Source organism: Podarcis filfolensis (assembly GCF_964270895.1).
Source record: "Podarcis filfolensis genome assembly, chromosome: 5".
NCBI lineage: Eukaryota > Metazoa > Chordata > Lepidosauria > Squamata > Lacertidae > Podarcis > Podarcis filfolensis.
This window is the reverse complement of record NC_139608.1, coordinates 81,699,619-81,718,554: the sequence shown is the minus strand read 5'-3', so window position 1 is coordinate 81,718,554 and position 18,936 is coordinate 81,699,619. Positions and strand designations below refer to the sequence as shown.

Below are 18,936 nucleotides of genomic sequence, written 5' to 3'. Positions count from 1 at the left end.
GCTACATTATACTAAGATAAATTACAGGACTAAAATTTGAAAAGATGGAAAGGATTTGCTGAAATAGATAATCGATCTAGAATACAAAAAAGGGAGGTGTGAGGAGGTCAAGGAAATAAGCTAATGAAAGATAAGTAATGGGAAGATTTGTTGTATTTTTCTTTGTTTTTTCTTTTTTGTTTAATGGATTTTATTTTTCTGGTTTTTTTTCTTGTGTATCTTATCCTTTTTTCTTTACCTATTGTGATGTGTTGTATTGTTTTTTGTTTAAAATGATGTTTCTTACTTTTTCTTTTTGTAACCCTTAAAACTTTAATAAATATTATTTTTTTAAAAAAACAATGACTATCATCAGTGCAGGTAAGGAAATTTTTTAAATTATTTTTTATCATCTACAATACTGTCTTATTTTATAGTACAGAACATTGATTATTGCTTTCATTTTATGGATTAATGGTCTTGTTCAGGCTTCCTCAACCTCGGCCCTCCAAATGTTTCGAGACTACAATTCCCATCATCCCTGACCCCTGGTCCTCCTAGCTAGGGATCATGGGAGTTGTAGGCCAAAAACATCTGGAGGGCCGAGGTTGAGGAAGCCTGGTCTTATTAGATAGTAAAATTCATGCTAAATTGCTGTTTTAGGGGTTGTTTTTTAAAGTCTGGAACGGATTAATCCATTTTGCAATACTTTCTATGGGAAAGTGTGCCTTGGTTTTGGAACTGACTTACAGAACGGATTAAGTTTGAGAACCAAGGTACCACTGTATATCAAAGACTCCAGGGTGTGAACCAGGAACCTCCTGATTTGAGGCTGGGACTTTGCTGAGTTGAGCTCCTTGGGACTATGCATACTTGAGCCCCAGAGGCGTCCTCAGGTTCAGGACAGAGAGGGCATGTCAGTCCTTGCAATAGGTAGGCAGCAAAGAGCCTGTGGAATGGCAAGGCCTGGGAGAAATAAATACTTCTTCTTCTCATGCCTGGTCAACAGAGCAGTAACTTAAAGCTCCCACTTCTCCCTCTACAGCCATTTCAAGAATCCCAAGTAGGAGGCGACCAGTTCCAGGGCTGATGCGGACATGATTGCCCACAGCCTTTATCTACCTGGGGGTGTATATTTATATTGTTAATGGGATGGATTCACACCAAGTTTGATGAACTTAATTCCCATTGACTTCAATGGGAGTTGAGTAAGTCAAGACTGATTTTATCTCAATAGGACCCAATAGTCCAGACCCAACCCATCAAGAGGGATTTAGAGCTATGCTTCACCACTGTATCATTGTGCTTCAGGGCATATAATACATGCTCTGGATGGCTCAGCTGGTTAGAGCGTGGTGCTGATAACATCAAGGTTGCAGGTTCAATCCCCATTTGAGAAAGCTGCATATTCCTGCATTGCAGGGGGCTGGACTATATGATCCTTAGGGTCCCTTCCAACTCCACAATTCTACGATTTTATTATTTTTCCCCTGTGCTTCACATTAGAGCCATCTGTTAAAAGGCAGTACAGCAAAATATCACAGATCCTGGTGGGGGACAGAGGCTGGGAATTTTACTTAGTTTCTTCAATAGTTTATATTATTAAATATACGTTATTTAATTGTGTGCCTAAAATAACTTAAGGCTATTCAAGGAGTTCATGACTGAGATAAGCTTTGAACCAGAAAACTGCTGGCTCACTTATTTTTTTCTCTTTTTTAAGGAAGTGCTCTTCTGATACTTAGTCATCTTCACAAATCTCTGGGAGGTAGATTAATAATATTCAATTTTACAGGCTATGGAATCATTCAAGAATCCTTGACAGGGCTGTGGTGAGCCTAAGGCCCACTTCCCTAATCATAGGATATCCATCCTTCAGGTAATTAAGGGGAGATTATTAAATTCATTGAAAAGGAAGTATGGAATCACCATAAATACAGTTTGCCTTATTGTGACTGAACTTTTGATGCCAATTTTGTAGGTGTGCTCTTGAGTTGTATTCATAAAAATGGAATGCATGCTTGCTTCTGTTGACTATAGCATCAAGTGACAACTTTTTTATTGCAGATTAAGTCACTGGAGACAGTGCTGTCCTGTTCCCTATAGTCAGTTCAAACACAATGTAGACAATGCTTTCAATGCAGCTCATTTACACGTTCATCTGCAAGCCATCAAGTGCTGAAAGTTTAAGAGATGCTCATATCTGTGTGAATTAGCCCACAGCTGTAGCAGATGAATAGTCGCCTAGTTTACCAATTGAACTTTTACATACCTGACATAGAATCCATCTCTGGGTAACTCCTTGATCTTGTTGAATTCTTCTATTCTGTACTGAGCTTTTATTCTAACATTTTCATCTGGCTTGAGCATTTCAAGATAAGCTTCTTCAGCTGTTTTGTTCCGCATGTCAACAGATCCATACTGTGGGGGGGGCGGGCAAAAGAAACAAAAACACTTGAGAGCTCCAATCTGATGCATGTGTCCAACAAACCAAACAATGAAAATGATGTTATGTGGGACTAGAGAATCTGACTATACCAAAAGAGGGGGAATACATTCACATTGCATTAAGAACACACCGTCTTCGCTAATGGAAAATTGAGGAAATGGCAACCCAGTCCAAAAATACAGCTGGACAGCACAAGCTTTAAGAACTGTCATTCATTGGAAAATGTCTAGGCCATATTTCATCCAAGCATCACTGCTCTGAATCTTAAGTATCCTTGCTGGTGTCAGCTGACGTTCCACCTTAAATTTTGTACATTTTCCAGCCAAGACCTAATAGATTTCCTGCTTACTTCTTGCATTCAATTTATTCATCTTCCTCATCAACACTAGAATATTTGAGGGCCAGACTACGTATCATATGTAGTTGTATGATTATTTTTCCATGTGGTATTTTATTTTTCCTCTCCAAAAGAACTAGCAGAATGCTGGAATCTTGAATGAAGGATCAGCTGGAGTGGTGGTGGCATGTGGGTGCATGAGAAGAGGAAGAAAACAGGGGATGATTTCCCCTTTCCTCATTAACCATTTTTGTCCACTAAAAAACAAACAAACCCAAGCTGCTTTCCCTTTCATGGGGGAAAATATGGATGTGTTTCGCATCCATATATTCTGCAAGTGTTTGAACCACCAACCACCTTCCTTTTATATCTACTGCTTACCTCAAGTATCATGTCTCCAAGCACCAGCCCATCAGGTCCTTTGGCAGGGCTGTCATCTTCTGCATGGGACACAAAAATACCATGTAGGTTTCCACTGTAGATCTGGATTCCGAGTTCCACTTGGGACTTCTTAATGGTAACTGTTCTAGGTTCAGGTGTCCTCTTGCTGGTGTCTACAGAATTCCTTTCAATGGCAAGAGACAAAGAAAAGACACCCAAGGCCTGTTTGACAAGCTGATCCTCATCAGACACTGCTCCTCCAAACCCTCAGCTCCAGCCAGCCCTTAACCCCTGTTCCCTTGCTATCTCTCAGCAAGAGAGGCCCCAAAGATGTCCCAGCTGCCCCCATTTGAGTTCTCTGTGGCATTATTTGGCAGGAAGGAATCGACTCCTTTCCACCATGCAGGGCTTTTTCCCCAGCCAGAGCTCAGTACCAACACCTCTCAGGTGAGCACCGTTGCCATTATAAAAGAAGAAGGGAGGCATTCATGGTGAGTTCCAGCACCTGTTTTTCTAGAAAAATAGCACTGCCACCATGGATCCAAATTCAGTGTTCCTCTTGGGAACTCCCACTCCCTCGTGCTGAATTGCTTGGCCCCGGAGAAGGGCAACGTGAAGACCAAGCTCCTTGTAGAAATGGAGCCCTTGCTTTAAAATCTGGCACTCAGTTTTCAACTCTACTCCCCTTGAATCAGCCTAGAATATACACCAGCTGCCCACCCCCCACCCCCAGACGCAGAGATACAGACACAGAGAGAGAAAGAGAGAGGGAAAATGAGGAAGCAGGTTACCTGATTGAATTGCAGGGATTGGTGGTTGGGGTGGTCTGCTTGGATGGAGGTGTCGTGATCCCTTCATCCTTTTCATTCACAGTATCAGTTATGGAATGGCTGTCAAGAGTTGCAGGTCTACTGCCTTGTGGAGTGGAATGGCTGCTCCTGGGTTCTAGCCAGGAGCTCAAGTTAGAGGAAGAAGAATACCAGAAAAATTAAAAGCTGATCAACTGCATTATATCTAAACAGTTTCAGATATTTAGATACTTAAATGGGTGCTTAGATTTTCATCCACATCCTGCTCCGAAAGCTTAAGGATGACTGCCCCTGCTGCCTATAGATCTATCCTGGTTCTGGCTAGCAGCTGCAGTGATTGGCATCTTGCTTATTCTGCGATCAGCTGCTCTCCCCTAGCAGACAAAAGCAGAATGCAAAGCAGAAATATTGGAGGCACAAGGACAGCCAGGGGACATGGAAGAGGAGCAGAAAGGTAGCACAGATAGTAGGGACTGGGGTAGGGTGGGGTGGGGGACAATCAGTCAAATTTTGCAGATTGGGGTTAAAGGCAAGTCCCAGCTTGAAAAAAGGCTGAAGGCTACTGGTCTAAAAGGCAGCAGTTTCTGTACTTAGCACATTTCCCCCACCCCCTTTCCTTTTCTATTTTTTCCATTTACACATTTAACCACTATTTCAACTAGCCCTATCTAAGATATTTACAGAATAACTTACTTGTCTTTTTGATGTTGCCCTACAGACACTGGGCTCACCTGGGCAGGGTGGAAAGTGAGTTCTGCAACTGGCTACTGGCAAAGGACGAGGTCTCCAGGTTAAGCAGCGACTGCGGTGGGGTTACCAGGCTGGGGCTGCTACATTCAGAATGAGACAGTGAACCTGTATAGAACAGCACAGGAGCAGCCACGGCAGTTGGGTGTGTTGCAAAAGTTATCAGGGAAGTCACACCATCCCTTTACGTTGGCTTCCAAGTGTTTTTAATAGTGGGCTTCCAACAAGAACAGCACCTAAATGTTCAGTTATGTGCGCTATTTAAAGACTACCCTACCACTAGGATATCATGGAAAATTTCATACTAACACTGATAGGTTGAGGGGGCAAGAGAGAATGTTTTTAATACGCATGCACTAGAAATATGGGATGGGGGCATGTCCTTGCTCAAAACATGGACTGCCCAATGTGCACAGTGGTACCTTCAGACTCCCCCTTGAGCCCCCCTCCTAACCATCTCAATTAAAAAATAAATAAATCAGGGTCTGGCTTGTTGTCGTTTTTAATTTGGGGGTCGCTTCTCTTAGTGCCTGTGTTGTATTTGTTAAGGGGGTATGCATGGGTGTTTTACCTGGTGCTTCGAGGAGGAGGCTATTCTCATCCCATTACTGTGTTTTTCTTCTGCAAAAGGGCTATGTTGTGGTGCCCATGATAGTTTCTTAGATTTCCAAATGTGACCCCCCCCCCAAAGCAGGGATGGTGCCCTGCTTTAAACATTGACAAAAATCTACTAGCTAGAATGCCGAACTCTCCATTCATGCAGTAATTTACAAGAAAAAAATAATATAAATATATATTACCCCTACTGGAGCCAATGACGGTCCTCTGGTACTTTGGCATCCATGGTATTTTTATTCCTTCTGTCCTATACTGCAAGTTGCTGGAAGAACCTACCTTTTTTTAAAAACGGAAGTCAAAACTTGCTTTTTAGTCAAATCACAACATTTTTTCCCTTTAAATTGTGTACCCACAACTTACAGATCCTTTTTTTTAAAAAAAAAGACTTGCTTGGGAATATTAGAATTTTCCTCCTTCAAACAGATGAAATAATCCCCCACTTTTATTCCAACAAATAGTAAGAATACATGAAGTTACAGCCAGCCAGCCAGCCAGTTGACAGCCATGGAGTATTCAACAGTTTATTAGAAATAATGTAGACATTAAAAAAATCCCCACTGCTCTGAACACAAACTGGTCAAAAAACAACAACAAACACACCCAAAAGAAGATCGTATAGAGTATTAACATTTTGTCACTCGCTTTCATACTAACAGTGCAAATACAATTTGGTCTAAATGTACAGATTGACAAGCAACAACCTCTAGGCTCTAATCCCTCCCTAGTGAGATGTAAGAGCTTTGAGGATCAAACATACAAATGTATGGGCTTTACTCATTTTAAGTTTCAAAAGGAATTGCTAGTTTTAACTAGGATATCTTGAACACTAACTAGTGATTAAAAACAACAAAATGAAGAGCATTAAAAATTAGTGGAACATACCCTGAAGACACCCCTTTCTCCTTTTCATAAACTACATAAGACAGATCTGTCAGTTCTTTTATGCTTGGATTCATTTGGATCAATTGAATTCTAAAGATCAATTTCATTTAAAAGTTACTGTTTCCTCCAAGACAACTGAACGAAAGTTTGGATTCCTCAAAATTTACATTAACATCTTTACTGTCTTTAACACAAAATTCAATAAAGCCGTAGTCTCTTCAGTCATACCACTTCACAGAAGCAGGCTGCATGGCAGATGGCGTTGGTGGCGGCGGCACAGGTCCTCTTCCTGGTCTCCAAAGGGCTCGGCCAGAAAACAACGGCAGCAGGGCGGGAAGACCCTCGGGTAAAGGTGAGGAGAAGGAGGAGGCGGCTGGGACTCCTTCTCGAGGCTCAAAGGCTCAGGCCTATTAACCACAGAGCACTGCACACATGCATCGGAAGAACCTACTTTAAAGTACAAAAGGAAAAACAGTCAGGCTTAATAAGAAAGAGGGGGGAAACTCCTTTAGGCCCTGAATTCCACAAGAGATCTGCAAGATTTCTGCTGTAAGCAATATAAAGTGCTCCTCCAGAACAAGTTTTATTATTACAGAGAAAAATCTAACTGCATTCCCTGGTAGTTATATGGAGATATATCAATCACATGGGGGACATCTTTTTTAAAAAAAATAAAAAAGCAAAAGGGGTGTATGGGTAAGGAGTGGGGCACCATTGTCCCTCCCTGATATTCTTCTCCCGAATGCTTTCCTCCTCAGCTGAGCTCACATATTGAAACTATGCTCAGTTGGGAGGGAGAAAACATTTGAAGAAAGGGTTCTGCACTCCTTACTCCATACAGCCTTTTTGTTCTTAAAAATAAGACCCTTCCCATCCCTGTATTATCGAGAAATTGCTGTCTTTAGCTACAAACACATACCACTCATACATGCATGGAGCACACACGAATCACCAGTAACTAATGTGGCCCTTATTTTCATATTGCAGTTGCACTATTTTCCCTCTTAAAAACAAAGCCAACATTACTGCCTATTGTTTTCTTCCCCTAGTTCAGGACTGCCATCCTGAGAACAGTTTCAACTGAATGCAACAGGGCTGCAGCCCCTAGCAAATACAGTGGTACCTTGGGTTAAGAACTTAATTTGTTCTGGAGGTCCGTTCTTAACCTGAAACTGTTCTTAACCTGAGGTACCACTTTAGCTAATGGGGCCTCCTGCTGCCGCTGCCGTGCAATTTCTGTTCTCATCCTGAAGCAAAGTTCTTAACTCAAGGTACTATTTCTGGGTTAGCAGAGTCTGTAACCTGAAGCATCTGTAACCTGAGGTACCACTGTAACTGGGCATCTCAACTGTACACTATCATTCCATGAGCCCACCCTACCTGGATAATGGCTTCTGTTTTTTTCTTCCTAGCCACACCTCTCTCTTCCTTCACCAAGTTCAGCTCCTGAAATAAAATAAAAATCCATCATTGGAGGTACATTAAGAGTACAAGAAAGTCTTTCTCTTAATGAAAACACACTGAATTTTTGAAAGCCTGTGCCATGCACAAGAAGGAATAATACAGCACAAAGCATGCATTAGATGCAACTAGCAAATATCTTTAAAGCTGCAACACATATTTGCTTGCATAAAAAATTGAAACACTGTGCAGCCCCAAAGTAATAATAGAGAAATCAGAGAAGTTAATTCTGACCAAGGGATGATTGGCACAGAGGGCAATAATACTTAAGACTTTTGTTTTGCCAGCTGTAGTTCTAAATATCTGGAGGGCACCGGGATGAGGAAGACTGGTCTAGAAACTCGCAGAGTTACGCAGTCAAGACCACTAGGTTTGAACAACTCTTTCTGGCCAGAGCAAGTGCCATACAATACCACACCTGTCTTAAGGCTTCCATTTCCCCACTAGCCACTCTTTTCTCTGAGGACATGTTTTTCAATTTGGATTCGGCAAGTTCCAACTCTGTATCCAGCCTATCCATTTCATTGAGGACTTCGTCCCTCTCGCTCATGATGAGACAATACTCAGTGAAAACGGCGTCCCTCTCTTCCTTGTACTTCTGTGCATCCTTCACTGCTTTCAGCTGCATTGTTTTAAACCTTGTCACTTCTGCCTGCATCCGCTCCATCTCTCTCTGTAGCTCCTTGTTTTGGGCAGTGGCCTTGCTCAATTCTTGCTGCCCGGTCTCAAACCTAAAGAGAGGTGGGAGGACAGTCACAGCAAGTCTTTTCACCACTTGTAAGCGAAACGCAGCCCTATGAAAGCTTCCTTCCTCTTTTACACACCAAACTAAACTGTGTAAAGGACTAAATAAGAAGTGGGAGAGTCAGCCATGTTTTCTTTGTCACATTACTGCCCTGCTCACATTTCAATGTGGGAGCGGCAGGGGGGAGAGAAGCAGTGGTTCTCATCTCATTATAAAAGAAATGTTGGTGAAAGGAGATGAGCTCCTTTCACTTCACAAACCATGGTGCAGGGGAGGGGAATAGTTCACCCACGTTTGATGTTTTTACTTAGACATGGGACACATAAAATTATATTGAACGCTGTGAAAGCAGAAATCCACTTCTGCAGCAGGACTCCAGTTTCCTCTCTACCTCCACATCTCTCCCCCAAATGTGCTCCAGAGGAGAGAAAGAGGAGGTGTCACTGTGTGCACAAAAGTTTTTTGCATCATGGGATGCAGCCCTCACATAGGCACACATACACAGCACTTTGTATGTGGCTGGAGCAAACACATGAACAAAATGTGGCTACTCAGTCAGGTCAACTTTGTTTGTTCAATTTTTGGTCACTAGGGAGCAAGCAGAAAAACCATGACTAAAGCCAGGAAAGTTCAGAGAGTTAACTTGGGTGTCAAGTTTGTTCTAGAAAAAACAAAAACATGAAACGGCTTTCTGGCAAAAGCATCTTCTACCTTCTGTTCAGCTTGTCAATCTGCTTCTGGAGTCGCCTGTTTTCGCCTTCCTTCTGCTCTAAGCGGCTCAGATCAGTATTGTAGCTCGCCATCTTCTCATTGTACCGCTTCCTCAGTGCGTCGTAATCCTTCTTCACGCCCTCCAGCTTGCCCATTGCTTTATTGTAGGGTTTATTGAGTGTCTGCGACGACCCATTCTGCTTCATTACCTGGAATAACGGAAGATATTCTGAATAATAATTCCTGGCAGATAAACTTCAGTCATATTGTAAACAGGAGGGGGAAAACACAGGGAGGTTTTATTTTCTGCTCACTAGGGCCCTCAAAAGAGCTCACGAGGTAACATATTTAAAAAATCACAACATGCTTAGAGCCAAAGAACTGTGAGCAGAAGGAAAATAGCTGCTAGTGCTGCGTTCCAAAGAGACTGTACAGAATCCTCAGGGCTTTGAAAAGCTGGTTTCATGGCACAACACATGGTTCTGCTCATGTAAAAAGCTGAATAAGTTCTTGGACAAACGGAGTAACCTTTTTAGATTTAATTTCAGTTTTCTCCTTAAAAAAAACTACAGTATGGAATGGAAGGGGAGGAATTCCAGGAATGAAAAGGGCCCATAACATCCAGGAAGGAACATAAACAGCAGTTAACAGTACCCAGACTTTGTACTGCATATTCCCTCCCCTTCTGAAAAGAAATCTCTCCATATGTATACAAGTGGCTGCTCTTAAGAGATTTAGCTTTCCATGATCACTGGGATTTATACTCAATTTATTAGCATATGATCATTGATTAAATACCCTTTGGACACCAGAAGGCCCAGAACACCTCTCATGTATGCAATGTACATGTTAAGATGTAAACTATACAGGGCATCAAAGCAGACAGCAAGATGAAGGGTCTGCCCTGCCTGACACAGTTACTGATTTTTCCTTGAAAATAATATACTCGCCCCTTCCCTTCTATTGATTTCTGACACTTTTAATCCAATGTCTCTTCACGGGGCTTTCTCCCAATATATCACCCCGCCCAAAGGTGTCTCCTGAACATGGATCTTCTCCCACTGTGTCCTTCTAAGTCTGAATGGCAAAATCATCCCCCGGCCCCAAGCTCCTCCTTTCTTTGATCTACTGTCCACTATTATGAGACAAAATGCAACTGAAGTTCTGTTTAAGTCTATCACAAGGTGGCACACCAGTTACAATGTCCATTGCAGCTCTATTATAGATGCGTAATGCTCAAAATTAAGCTAAAACCATTAAAATATATTCTCAACAAAGGGAGAATGGATTGCTTTCGAAACACTTGTTTTTATGGCCCTGTCAATGTTAATACACGTTTATTGGGGTCAATTGGTAGACATGCATCTATTTCCAGAGAGTGTTCATAAACTACTCAGAGCAAAAGAACCCTTTGCCGGTTTTTATTATTATTATTTAATCATTTTTTCAATACAAACAACAACCACAAAAAACACATACAACAAAAACCGCAATAACACTAATAACACAATTTAACATTTCAGATTTGAGTACTAATATACCTATGACTACACCTTTTTAACAATATTTCCCCACCTCTCATCCCCCTACTTCCCACCACCGTCCGCCTTATCGCTTAAATATTTCTTCCAGATTTCTTCATATTTATTCATTCTTAATTTGCGTCGACATGCAATTCGTTCATATGTGGCTAGTCTGTCCATATTGTCAATCCATGTGCTCAATGGAATCTTTTTGTGGCTCTTCCAATTCTTCAAAACAAGTTTTTTTGCTTCTAATATGGCACGGTACATCCATTTTTTTTGGACCCCTTGTAATCTCCCACGTTTCCGGTATATAATTTAGAATTCAATTCAATTCCCCTACATAACAATTTCTTTTTATTACTCTTGCTATATATATCTTCACCTCGCACCAAAATGATCTTATCATTGGGCAGTTAATCATCATATGTACTAAGCTCGCATTTTTACTTCCACATCTCCAGCAGTTGTCTGCATTTGTTATTTTCTTCTGGTAAAGTTTTGCTGGAGTCCAGTGGACTCTGAATATTATTTTCTGCTGAATAAGTCTTAGTCTTAGATCCATAGAGGCTATTTCTGTTGATTTTATACTTGACTCCCATATATCATCTGTACCCCTAACTCTTCACTCCATTTTTGTATTCAAAATCGTATTTCTTCTTGTTGAGTAGGGTTTTATATAGTGCAAGTGTAGAGTTTTTTGTTTTTGTTGCAGAAATTAAATCTTGTAGCAGCAGGGGTGTTTCTGATGCTACTATAGCGTCAGGGCCAAACTGCCTTTCCAACATATGTTTCAATTGGATGTGTTGCCATTGTGTTTCACTAGTTAATCCATACTTTACTTGCAAAGTCTTATATTCCACAAATTTGTAATTTTCATCAATTAATTGATTCAATGTCAAAATACCTTTTTTCACCCAATTTTGCCAAATTATTACTTGGTTTTTTTACTTGAATTCTTTATATATTCTGTCAAAAGCCTTTTCTGCATCTAGTGCTGAGTAAAAAGCCTTTGAAACTACATGGGTTGACAAAGACACAGCTCCACGTGTTGACAAATGGATGCTACACAAGGACGGCAGGGTTAAAGAAGAAATGAATAAGCCGAGGCTCTCTTAAAGATACCTGTAGGCTACATTCAAAATATGTTTTCAAGGCTGTGAAAGGAGAGGGATTTCAAGGAATAAAGCTGCCCACACTTGACTTAGAAAACACCCCTATGTAGTAGGGGCAGTCAATGTGGCACCTTCTAGATATTGTTGGATTACAGCTCCCATCATCCTTCACATCTCTGATATGAAACCAGCAATATTCCCTTTTGGTCTTCTACATGCAGTTGACATCACAGATGCTGGGGTTTTTTGGGGTGGGTGGGTTGGTCCTCTATGGAGATTAAAGAAAAGAAATAAGCACTGTGTATTAAAGAAATGGAATGGAAGAGACACTCTTCTGAACCCCCCCCCCCGAAACACTTCAGAAATCAGTGGGAGCGGGAAGAGAATAGAAAATAATTGAGAAGCTGAACTCAGCTGGCAAAAACAGAGCAAAGGCTACCTGCTGCAGCTGACTACGCAGGTCTGTTATGTCCTTCAGATCCTCATCATGAAGTCTCTTCATTTCCTCACATGACTGCTGGAGGTGATCGCGCTCTCGTACCAACTGGTTGTTCTTCCGCTTCAAAGTGTCCATGTCCTCCTCCACCTGCGACTGGTCACTCAGCAGACGACTGTGCAGTGTACTGTTCAGATATTAGAAACGTACATATAAAAATGCTCCAACGGCAATTAAAAAGCAATTTTAGAAAACGTGGAAAAGCAACGTTGCTTTATCGAGTAAGCATCCCCGTTAAGCCATAAAAGAACCACCACAAATACAGCAAATCCTCCGGACTCAGAGGGGCTTATTAATTCTATACAGCTTTGTATCTCCAGATGTTGTTGGGTTCCCCATCAGCATGCATCAGTTGTGTTCCAAGACTCTCTGGAGGATCATAGTTTAGTCACCACCATTAAAGGTAAAGGTACCCCTGCCCGTACGGGCCAGTCTTGACAGACTGTAGGGTTGTGCGCTCATCTCACTCTAGAGGCCGGGAGCCAGCGCTGTCCGCAGACACTTTCAGGTCACGTGGCCAGCGTGACGAAGCTGCTCTGGCGAACCGGCACCAGAAAAACACACAGAAACGCCGTTTACCTTCTCGCTATAAAGCGGTACCTATTTATCTACTTGCACTTAAGGGTGTTTTCGAACTGCTATGTAGGCAGGAGCTGGGACCGAACGACGGGAGCTCACCCCGCCGCGGGGATTCGAACCGCTGACCATGCGATCGGCAAGTCCTAGGCGCTGAGGTTTTACCCACAGCGCCACCCGCGTCCCACCAGTCACCACCATTATACACTATCAAATACAGAAATTAGTATGTGTAGTGTCATCTCCTCCAATTTGATAAAGAAGTTAAAAAATTAAGAAATATCCACCATTAGAAACCACCAGATTTTGCACTGTTGCTTGGTGTGGTAAATTTTGTTGATACCTAATTGCCCTTAAGAGAATCCTCCTTGGCAGTATCATTTACTGCACTGGACTCCAACTTGGAACTGGTGAAAGCAGGGTTCTGAAAGGGGGAAGCAGGGGACAAGTATCATCAAATTGCTGAAGAGGAGGTCACCCAACAGTTGCTAAACTCGATTCATTCCACACCAAGCTAAGCTTATACTCCCCACCATAATTTTCAGAAACTGGCTCTCCGTCTTCAAAGATTTTTTAAAACTAATCCTAAATCTGCAACCAAAAGCTCTGAACATTATCTCTCTATTGATGTTAAAATGATGCCATTTTAAAAGTTGACTGAAGCTGGGGATAAGAAAAAAGCTATGAAGGACCTTTGAACATTAAGATCTAAGGCAGCTTAACAAACACCTAATAATGGTAAAAGGAAACCAAAATGCATCCCTGTGCATATGCTGTGTGCCTTTACTTACTGATAGAAATCAGCCTCCTTAGCAGACTCGTCACATCTTTTTAGCGCTTTGGTGTGCTGGTTCTGTAGAGACTGCAGATCGGGCATTGCCTTCATGCACTGAATCTTCAGCCTTTCATATTCATGGTTTGGCATGTGGCTAGGCGGCCCACCAGGATAGATATCAGATGAGCATGACCTTAGCATAAAATTCACATGTATACACATCAAACATTTTAAGTACAGTGCAACCTCAGTTGCCAAACATAATCCATTCCAGAAGCCAGTTTGGCTTCCGAAATGCTCAACAACTGAGGCTCAATGGGGCGGTTGGCAAGCCCCATTGAGAAAAGAGAGAAATGCGCCTTGGAAGCCGTTCGGCTTCAGAGGCATGTTCGAAAATGGAAGCAGTTGCTCCTGAGACGCTTGACAACAGGGGTTCCACTGTATTAAGGTGAAAGAAAACATGCACCCTCCCATAAAGGTTACTTTATATGAAGCATAAAGAATACATTAAGCATACTCTGTACCCACATGGAGTTGGCCACTGGTGGTGTAAGTAATTTGCAAAGATAACATCACTAACTAACAAAGACTGGGTCATCTAGTTCAACCCCTTGCAAAGCAGGAATCTTTTGCCAAACACAGGGCTGTAACCCACAACCCTGAGATTAAGTGTCTCATGTTGTCTGACTGAGCCATCTTAGGCATCCTTTACTGCCCCCCCCAACTCAAACAGCTGTGCCGTGGAAAAGAGCCAAAGACCCATGCCCAAGTGCACACGCATTAGACCTGGAAATATACCCTCATGTGACCGTTCAGTCTTTTACCTGCACTCATCAAAGGTTGACCCAGGAGACGACAGTGCAAGACGTTTCCTCAACTCATCTTGCTCCTGGCATGGCTGAAACAAAATGGTCTCCAGTTTCTCATTCATCTGCCTCACATCAATGACTGCAGGGGGTGGTGATGATGGTTTACCCGTTGTACCTGTTGCCAAACACAAACAAGCACGGAGTTAGGGGGTTAGACAAGAGCATTTTCCAAAAACCAAGCTATCTGTTTGCCAGAAAAAGTGGGAATGTGAACAAGCTACCAAAGGAGATGAATGGTAAATTTGCCAGAGCCATGCATGTCTGCAATGAAGACAGACTTGTGGTCAAGAGCACACATTTGGGGTGCTATCCACAATGCTTCAACAAACAATTGGTTTTGTTGATTTGTTATCCCCTAAAATCAGTTATCTAAACACAACATATTGAGAACTGCTGTCAAGTTTCTAGGCTAGTTTCCACTCTAGCCACCAAAGTAGGCTCATTCATCTAACTGCGATGTGTCCCATCAACATAGTGAAAAAAGTAGGTAGTCTACCTACTGAAGTGTAAGCTCACCAATGCTGATTTGTGGAGTGCTGATAACATCCAGATCAGTTGACACTGGCACACAAATTCTTCCCAAGGAATAAACTTTGGGAACCGTGACCCTTAATATATGTTTCCAGTTTCCTTAGAGGAAACTCCTTAAAATTACAAGCAACAACTATTTTGCGCAAGTTCTAAACATGCATGACTGTGCATGCATGGATTGCAGGAACCCTGGAAGCAGCAAGAGTGATGACCTGAAATGCAACCCCCGAACAAATCAGGGGTTGCCTGTACTACACAGACAGTACTGCACTCCTTTGCACATGTCAAAAATGCTTTCTTCTATATCACCTAATTTTGGGGGGAGGATTGCAATAAACTATATACATATCGTTTATGTTGGAAATGTCAGTTGGTGCAAGATTTTTGGAATTTAATTTTGATAAGAGTATTACTGAAGAAACTACTGTTTGTTGTCCATATTTAACGTTGCTGAATATTTTGATGACACCAATGTAAATATATTGTCAAAAAAACTGCTTGATAAATGAGCTTGGCAGCGTGGAAAGCAAGCAACTCATTGGGAAACAGCCTGAAATCTTACACTGGACGCTTGGTACCACTCACTCTGAAATACAGCTATAATGGAGCAAGTTATATGTAACCTGAGATTTCGACAAGGACTAGATCCTCCAGCCACTTTTATATGATTTGGCATTCCCTCATGACATATGCAGGGGAACCATCATTTCCAAGACAACCCTCATCACAAACCTGGAAAATCTGGAACTACAGTTGCAAACGAAATTATTCAATTCCCTTTCCAAAGAGGGGTATTATCAACATTTACATACTTTCAGCTGTTTGCAATGAGCAAATCAAACCAAAGCAATTGAAATAGCTCAACACAACGGGTGCTTCAAGTGGTTTCTCTAAATTCAGCTGAAAAAGCAGCTTCTCCAGTCTCACTGTTATTCAACCCCTTGAATGGAATTCCTCGCAACAGCACAAATACAACAGGTGTTGTCTCAAGCGTACCCAATGCAACTCATCAAGGGCTTGAAATAAGGACCACCATTTTTCGGAAGACATATTTGCATGTGACGAATTGTATGTAAGGCCCGCTTCCACTGGAAAAATGCAGCCGACTTGTAACCTGAGCTTCTGTGACTGTAATCTGTGCCACTGTGATTACAGTTCATGTGCATTTGTGATGTCTGCCTCAACCTTTTATCCCTATGGAGAGGTGCCTGCAGTTACAACACATGGCTAGCAAGGGAAGTGCAAGGCCATATGGGCTGGCGGGCATCAGAGAACCTTGGAAAGAGTTGCAGGGGTTCTTGCTTCTAAAGAAAGGTATCTCCCTGTGTGACCTTGGCTCCTAAATGCAAAACAAGTGCCCTTATTCCTGCCATTTCTATCAGAATGTCAGAACGATGCGATTAAAAAACTACTTATGCAAGGGTCAGGGGTGAGACGCACAACAGTGGGGGAAGATATATGCATTAAAGTAAAAGAATCGCTCTTTGCATCTCATTGGCATCTCAAAAAGGGCATGATTCAAGAGAGTAAAATTTAGAAAAAGGCAGAGTACAGCAGGCCAAGGCTCCTTGTGAACCACTAAGCAGCAGGGCATAGCTCAACTGCTACCAAGTTTGTCCAAAGCCTCTTGCTATTGGTGCTTGGGATATCAGGTCCAGGAAACTCCCATTTTCCACACATTCAAAGCATGCACAACCGTGCACGCAGGTGCCGCTTTCGGACCTGGAAGAGAGATGAAATGGGGAGGAATGGGACTCAGCATAATGGGGTGGGCTTATGACAAAACTGACAAGGCAGCTGAATTTAAGTTTCCTAATTCACAAGGGAAGAACACAGCATTTTGTTTAGGCTGATACCGAGGGAAATGCTGCACAAAGTACTTCTGACCAAACCATATGAATCAAATGTCCGCATTCTTGTTATTAGTTCTGTATGCTGAAGGGGATGTGCACATGTGCATCTCTTAGCAAGCCTTCCTAAATTAGGAAACTAAGAATTCAACTAAGACTATAATCGTGTGCAGTGCTACCTGGGTCACCTGTGATGTACCTGTGTATGATGATGTCATCATACCCCTTACTATACCATACAAGGGTACACCTCTTCTTTGCTGAAGCTCTGAGAAAAACCATGGTTCTATAGCCGGGCTGGGGAATCTCTGGCCCATAGGCACAGCACAAGTCTCAATTTGGCCCACAAAGTCTGCCGATGCGTGCAATGACCAGGAACTCAACTCCCATGCAAATAGGGGTATTAGGAATTAAAGTTCACTCTTGTTCGTCATCAGGTGTGGGCCAGGTATAAATGTGGCTACAAAGGAACAACCAGGAGCTTAAATCCTGATTGGTGCTGTTGGAAAGCTCTGCTTGCAAAGGAGAAATCAGCTGGTTGGAACTGACAGGAAGAACCATGGGGATTGAGTGCACCAGGGCTGTGTTTTGAAGTAGTTTACATTGAAATTTCATGCTAAAAGAGCACACACACAAACCCCATTTTAGCAAGCTACTTTGAGCTAACTGAGCAACCCTCTCCTTTGAAAGTGCGTGCTCTCTCTCACTCTCTCTGCCAATGAGCTGATTGATGCTGGAAGCACACCTTCAAAGAGGGTCGCTACAATTGCCCATGAGCTGGCCAACTGTTGCAACAAGACACACACCCCATGAACTCTGATAGGTGTCAATCACCTGACATCTTTACAACATTGTGTGATTGACAGGGGGTGGTCCTGCCTTCTAGTCAAAGCTGGCCCATGGCAGGCTGGGGACCAAGGGATCCAATTTGTTGAGCTGATCCAGGTCCCCCACCCCTGTTCTATAGAATATACAGTGGTACCTTGGGTTAAGTACTTAATTCGTTCTGGAGGTCCGTTTTTAACCTGAAACTGTTCTTAACCTGAAGCACCACTTTAGCTAATGGGGCCTCCTGCTACCGCCGCACCGCCAGAGCACGATTTCTGTTCTCATCCTGAAGTAAAGTTCTTAAGCTGAGGTACTATTTCTGGGTTAGCGGAGTCTGTAACCTGAAGCGTATGTAACCTGAAGCGTATGTAACCCGAGGTACCACTGTAATGAAAACAAGCTTTTGGAAGGAAAAAAATGACTGTGACATCACTGAGGCATAGGAAGCCCCTAATCTCAGTTTTTAAAAGGTTTTAGTTGTTGTTGTTTTTTAAAAAAAGAGGCATGACAAATGGGCATGTAAAACAAGCAGCACTTAAAATATGAAAAGGAGGGCAGCTCACCTGAAGGTCTGGTTTCTGGTTTTCTACTTAACTGAGTGGAGGTCTGTTCTGCAGGTTGTGCAGGTGGGTGGAGACCATGCACACACCGTGGATCAGGTTCCTGCTGTGACTCATCATCAAAGAAATGTACCAATTTACCTCTCCCTGAACACGTTGCTGTAGCTTTGGTGCCACCACGCCCCAAACTGGGACAAAGACCCATTTTCAGTAGAAAACTTCACCCTGTCTTCTGTACCAGTATGGGTGAATACATTCACAGCTGATCCTTCATTCCTGGAATCCAGCAAATTAACAAAACAAAGCTTAGACTGCAGCCCAGACACAAGGACCTGGGATATTCTCTCACTCTAGTTAATTCAGATTGTTTTCTGCAATACAGTGACTGAACAACACAAACCCATTTATTATTTCTAGAGTGACCTTGACCTAGCTCACCTGGTTACTCAAAACAGCAGCAGACTAGCCTGGGGTGGGGATGTCAAGGAACGTATATTCCTATTGTCAATCAAAGAACCATCTCCCTTATCCCCAATTACAAAGAGCCACTGGGAATGGTGATCAGGAGTTTTGGGGCAAGGTGCCATCTGTATGCTGATGACACACAGCTCTATTACTTCATAACATCTGGATCAGGAGAGGCTGTGCAAAACCTGGGCCAAAGCCTAGAGGCAGTGGTGGGATGGATGACGGA

At 42.5% G+C, this 18,936-nt stretch overlaps 2 protein-coding genes across 11 annotated transcripts in view; both read right to left on the bottom strand.

Moving 5' to 3' along the window:
• LOC310762933 (disks large homolog 5-like) overlaps nt 1-6,609 on the bottom strand; it is a 32,660-nt gene extending 26,051 nt beyond the window's left edge. The window contains exons 1-6 of one of the 2 annotated variants that reach the window (XM_083614766.1): nt 6,431-6,609; nt 5,503-5,596; nt 4,687-4,810; nt 3,938-4,102; nt 3,147-3,330; nt 2,252-2,400 (exon numbers count right to left, since the gene is read on the bottom strand). In XM_083614766.1, coding sequence (XP_083470892.1) covers nt 2,252-2,400; nt 3,147-3,330; nt 3,938-4,102; nt 4,687-4,810; nt 5,503-5,542 — 662 coding nt within the window. In that variant the 5' untranslated portion in view covers nt 5,543-5,596; nt 6,431-6,609. Of the gene's footprint in view, nt 1-2,251; nt 2,401-3,146; nt 3,331-3,937; nt 4,103-4,686; nt 4,811-5,502; nt 5,597-6,202; nt 6,315-6,430 lie in introns of those variants that run through there. The other variant, XM_083614767.1, reaches the window with a different exon arrangement.
• LOC310762944 (disks large homolog 5-like) overlaps nt 5,828-18,936 on the bottom strand; it is a gene marked incomplete at its 5' end in the record, with an annotated part of 31,230 nt that continues 18,121 nt past the window's right edge. For 3 of the 9 annotated variants that reach the window (XM_083614808.1, XM_083614807.1, XM_083614809.1), the window contains 8 exons: nt 5,828-6,649; nt 7,583-7,648; nt 8,082-8,394; nt 9,120-9,328; nt 12,197-12,380; nt 13,621-13,797; nt 14,429-14,588; nt 18,246-18,518. In XM_083614808.1, the coding sequence (XP_083470934.1) occupies nt 6,596-6,649; nt 7,583-7,648; nt 8,082-8,394; nt 9,120-9,328; nt 12,197-12,380; nt 13,621-13,797; nt 14,429-14,588; nt 18,246-18,447 (1,365 nt within the window). In that variant the 3' untranslated portion in view covers nt 5,828-6,595. Of the gene's footprint in view, nt 6,653-7,582; nt 7,649-8,081; nt 8,395-9,119; nt 9,329-12,196; nt 12,381-13,620; nt 13,798-14,428; nt 14,589-18,245; nt 18,519-18,936 lie in introns of all 9 variants that reach the window. The other 6 variants (XM_083614814.1, XM_083614806.1, XM_083614812.1 and 3 more) reach the window with 5 other exon arrangements.